General features: G+C 37.1%; 1 protein-coding gene across 1 annotated transcript; it reads left to right on the top strand.

The window, feature by feature from the left end:
- The first annotated feature begins 4,036 nt into the window (after window positions 1-4,036).
- Window positions 4,037-4,736, top strand: CLDN17 (claudin 17). The gene has a single exon (XM_006862519.1). It carries the CDS (start codon window positions 4,058-4,060, stop codon window positions 4,730-4,732), a length of 675 nt encoding a protein of 224 aa, XP_006862581.1. The 5' UTR covers window positions 4,037-4,057; the 3' UTR covers window positions 4,733-4,736.
- Window positions 4,737-5,089: the final 353 nt, after the last annotated feature.

Here is a 5,089-nt window from a genome sequence, read left to right as displayed (position 1 = left end):
TATAAGTGCTGTTAAATCTAGTCATACTTAAGAACCAACTTAGGAAACCCATTCTTACAATTTTGTTTCTGTAGAACAGCTTCCAGTATCAAATATTTTATTTTAGGCTAAGTTTTCTAGAAAGGTGAAACCAGTGAAATATATAATATATATATATATATATATACATACATATATGTTGTTGCTAAATGCCAATCTTGGTTCAACTGACCTGGGCTTTTATCAAGGAAATGGCTCATACAATTGTAGAAGTAGGCAAGTCTCAAGCCCAGGTCAGTTGAAGACTGGTAGATCAGATAGCAGACAAACAGGTCCATCAGACAGGTCCTGAAGTCAGGCAGACTGTCAGGCAGGCAGATAGTCAAGCTGGCAGGTCTGACATCAAATGTGATAGGCAGATCTGACAGGCAGAAAGGTTGGCAGGTTGACAGGAATAGAGCAAGTCACTGGCTCAAGTGCAGAGCACCAGAAGTCAGAAGATGAGCCAGTTGCCAGGTTCAGACCAAGCAGAAAGCAAGCAAGACTTGCATGAATGTCTAACATTTTTGAAGCAGTCCACATCCCCAAGGAAATACCCTTTTAATTGATTGACTACTGAGAACAAATCTCATCATTGAGCTTACTACATTATAATAGATCTCATTATGGGGGATAATTACATGTCAACTGCCAAAACACAAACAATACTGGTCCAGTCAAGTTGACATAAAATTTTAACTGTCACAAGGGGAAAATAATCATTGAGAAGTTACAAAATGTATGGTTTTTTAAATATAAAACTTATGATTTTCTCCATAGACCTTCACTCAATTCACAATAAAATAGCTTAAAAATAAAATTGAGGTATAGAGCACTGTAGTCCCAGGGTCTACAGTGATGAGAAACTCTTAAACCTAAGGGAAGATTGATGACAAACCCTTTCCCCACAGCTAACAGTGAAAGAAAGTCTCCCCACTCCTTCTAGAGTTTGAATTTCTTCTCTCCTAAAATGTGAGAGAATAAAATTGTTTGGTGAATACCAACAAAAATTAATCTTCAAAGCAGATATATGAAGTTGATGTTACTATTAGTATTCTCATTTAATTAGAACAGATTATTTTTAGAAGTTGAAAACTTTTTCCAAGATTGATGGTGAAGAAATCCAGCCAAGATGAAAACAAGTTTCTCATCAAATCCATTACTAATCAACTAAGCTATATTGTCTTAACTGGGAGATATTGGATCATTGTGTTGACTCCATAGTAAGGTCAAGTAAGAAAAGATAGGAAAGTGTTCTTTTTGGGAAGTCCAGGAAATCCTTCATATTTCTAACACAACTTGAAAGAGTAGTATGGTGATGGAAGATACAGTGCAATGTGTGGGGTAATGCGAAATGTAAGAATGGAGCAAAAGATATATGGTGATAAATAATAAACAATATATCTGATAAATTAAATTTTATAATGGAAAATAACAAGTTATGTTTGTATTTCAAAGGACAACTCAGAGTGAGAGTTTGTAGATATAGAGAGAGAATGATCAATGGAGGAAAGACATTTGAAGATGTTGAAAAGGTATGAGATTCACAGAAAAGTTGGAGACGAAGGTCTTATCTCTTCTTAACTATGAAGAAATGAAAATAAAGATGGTTTTGACAACTGATTTTGGCTGTGAAGGGCAAGAAACAAGAGCTCCTCCATTATGGATTTTTCTCAGATTATTCTTACATTATAATATTATATCATTCTTATAAAGATGTACTTTCATGTGCTGTCAGTTGTGTCCATAGTGAAAACTTGAACAAGTTGGTAATACCAGGACAAACTGGAAATAGAATACAAATGAGACTTAGACAGAGGAAGAAGTATGAGGAAGAGTAATGTCAGATTAATATGTGTAATTTCTGTCAGGGTGGGAATTGTTACACCAGTGCCTTAGGAATTGCAAACAAAGCACCTAGGAAATCCTTCTTCCTGAACTGGTATTAGGCAACTTTGAACAAACCCAGAAATCATGTTTTCTCAATGACTCATTCCTTAGAAAAGGAGTTCTCATTTGATTTAGGACATTGCTAAGAAAATAAAAAAATAAAAAGAGGGGGCATCAGAAAATAATAAACCTAAACTAGATCTCCATGGACCATTCATCTTGACAACACAAATATTTTGTTTTTAAATTTTTAATTCAATAACAGTTTTTAAAATATGGATGGCACTAGATGACCAGTGCTTGGTGGAAATACATGACATCTTTTCAAACTCTTCTGTTTCCCTGCTAAAATATACTTGTTGTGTTTGCTTTTGAGTACTTTTTACCCTCAAAACAGCTGTAGTGTGATGTGAAAAGAAAAAAAGAAAAGGGCACACTTCCCAGGTTAAGCCCTTTGTCTCGAGGCAACAACAGGAAGTGGTCTGTAGCCACATATGGCAACTTGACTTTTGAATTCCAAAAAGTCTAGAAAAAATATTTTCATTCTTTGAAAATTTTATGAGAAGTATGAAGGAGCTCTGGTAGCGTAGTGGTTACGAATCGGGCTGCAGGCTGCAAGGTCAGCAGTTCGAAACTACCAGCTGTTCCGCGGGAGAAAAAGGAGGCTTTCTGCTCCCGTAAAGATTTACAGCCTTGGAAACCCTGTACAGGGTCGCTATGAGTCAGAACTGACTCCACGGCACATAACAACAACATAATGCTTTATATGCTCTAATGAGAAGTATAATGAATGTCCCATTCATATGGAAAAAGTATTAAAAAACACCTCTCCCTCCAATTTTTTATTTACACTAGATGGAGGTGGCGAGTGTAGTGAGTTCGACTTGGGTTTATTCCTGAAGCAGTTACCATGAGCTAGCTGTGCCCAAGTACTATGTGGGCTTCATACTATACATCTGGTAAATGGAGGACTTAGTGTGCTAAATTAAAGGTAACTTAAAGATCTTAAATGTTTTCTATTAGTTGAATTTTAAATGATTGGTTAATCTAAAGCTTGCTGCTCCATAAAAATCATCAATCAAAACCTTGATTTTAATAAACATACTATATTCCAAGATGCCATTGATGACAAATCTGATGAAAGTCTGCATTTTAAACCTTATTTTACAAGACTGGAAGATGCAACAAGAGGAGAAGTAAATGATTATCAATAAATTCAAATCAATTGGAAGGAGTGTTTCTCTTTGTCCTTCCTTTCTAAATCTTAAAAATAAATGTTGAAATCTAAATTTTGTGCTTGTTGATGTTAAGTACCATGAAGTCAGTTCCGACTCATAGCTATCCTGTACAGTGTTTCCGAGGCTGTAAATCTTTACAGGAGCAGAAAGCCTTATCTTTCTGGTGCGGAATAGCTGGTAGTTTCGAACTGCCGACTTGGGGTTAAGAGCCTGATTCGTAACCACTATGCTAGGACACCTTATTTTACAAAGTAACAGGATTTTTAGTTGAAGTCTTGAAATTCCTTTAATACATAAGCGTTTTTTCTTAACTAGAAGTCTTTATTTAAGCCAGATTTAATGAACCAAATTAAATAAAGGTGGCTTTGACTAGAAGAAAGTCATACATCATCTAATGTCCAAAGTGTTTTTTAATTGCTCTCTAAAGAACTGGCAAGGTTTTGAAGTTTTCTTCAGTTGCAACCTAATACACATATTTGCAATTGTATAGCACAGTGAGTTTTAGCCAGGAAGTTTTCAGCTCTATAATTAGCTGAATCCACAATGAAAGCTTTGACACTTAATTACAACATTGCTAAGACAATTATGATATGCGGAAAACTGAAGCTGAATGTCATATTTCTTGACACACCTCTGACTACTTCTTATTGGCTGGGAAGCAATTATAAATGACTAGTAAATAATCCATACAGAAAAGAATGTGTGTGTGTGTACAAGGTAGCATGTGTTTTCAACTGGCACTTCTAGTTAGTCTAAGTTCAGTCACTGCTGCTGATTTGAACTAAACCGCTATGGATGGTAGCAGTGGAGAAGATCATCAGAGATTGCTGTAGACTCCAAGAGCCCTCTGCATTCTGCATCTTGAGTATCTCCTGGCATTCTAGATTACAACAATCTTCAAGGTAAAGGAAATGGCATTTTATCCCCTGCAAATTGCTGGCCTGGTTCTTGGCTTTCTTGGCATGGTTGGCACTCTTGCTACCACCCTTCTGCCTCAATGGAGAGTATCAGCTTTTGTTGGCAGCAACATTATTGTCTTTGAAAGGATCTGGGAAGGGCTCTGGATGAACTGCATTCGACAAGCCAGGGTCAGGCTTCAGTGCAAATTCTATAGTTCTATTTTGGCACTCCCACCTGCCCTGGAAGCAGCACGAGCACTCATGTGTGTGGCAGTTGCTCTCTCCTTGATTTCCTTACTGATTGGCATCTGTGGCATGAAGCAGATCCAATGCACAGGGGCTAATGAGAGGACCAAAGTGTACCTTTTGGGCACATCCGGAGTTCTCTTCATCCTGACAGGCATCTTCGTTCTGATTCCAGTGTGCTGGACAGCCAATATCATCATCAGGGATTTCTACAACCCAGCCATCCACGCAGGTCAGAAACGAGAACTGGGAGCGGCACTTTTCTTAGGCTGGGCAAGTGCAGCTGTTCTCTTCACTGGAGGGGGTCTGCTCTGTGGTTTCTGCTGTTGCAACAAAAAGAAACAAAAGTTCAGATATCCAGTCCCTGGGTATTCTGTGCCACACCCAATTAAGCCAAGAAACTTGACAATGCTTAATAAGACTTCGACCAGTTATGTTTAACACCTGCTTTCATCTCAGAATTGGATTGTGGTCAATATGCATTTATAAAGTCCTACCAGACAATGTAAGTATATCAGGCAGCTGGAGAACTTGCTCTCAGACTGGATTTGAACTAAGATTTGGACTGCGGCTTGGTGCCTGTATTATTCTAAATGACTTACTTTGGTATTCTATCATTAAATGTATTAAATAGGCTTACTATTGTTGGATTCAAATAAACCCCATTTAATTTATGTAGCCTAGAATCAAGCATATATGCAAGAAAATAAAGAAATTGGTAACATTTTTGGAGAATCATATTCTCTGCTAACAAATATAAATAAAATTACAATTTATACACGATGGCAATAAAATACA

The sequence above is a fragment of the Chrysochloris asiatica genome, unplaced genomic scaffold (genome assembly GCF_000296735.1).
Source record: "Chrysochloris asiatica unplaced genomic scaffold, ChrAsi1.0 scaffold00049, whole genome shotgun sequence".
Taxonomy (NCBI): domain Eukaryota; kingdom Metazoa; phylum Chordata; class Mammalia; order Afrosoricida; family Chrysochloridae; genus Chrysochloris; species Chrysochloris asiatica.
This window is presented reverse-complemented; position numbering and strand designations above follow the sequence as displayed.

Bases quoted from the DNA above. Each gene is read 5' to 3' on its own strand.
- CLDN17 (XM_006862519.1), top strand. From the start codon at position 4,058: ATGGCATTTTATCCCCTGCAAATTGCTGGCCTGGTTCTTGGCTTTCTT.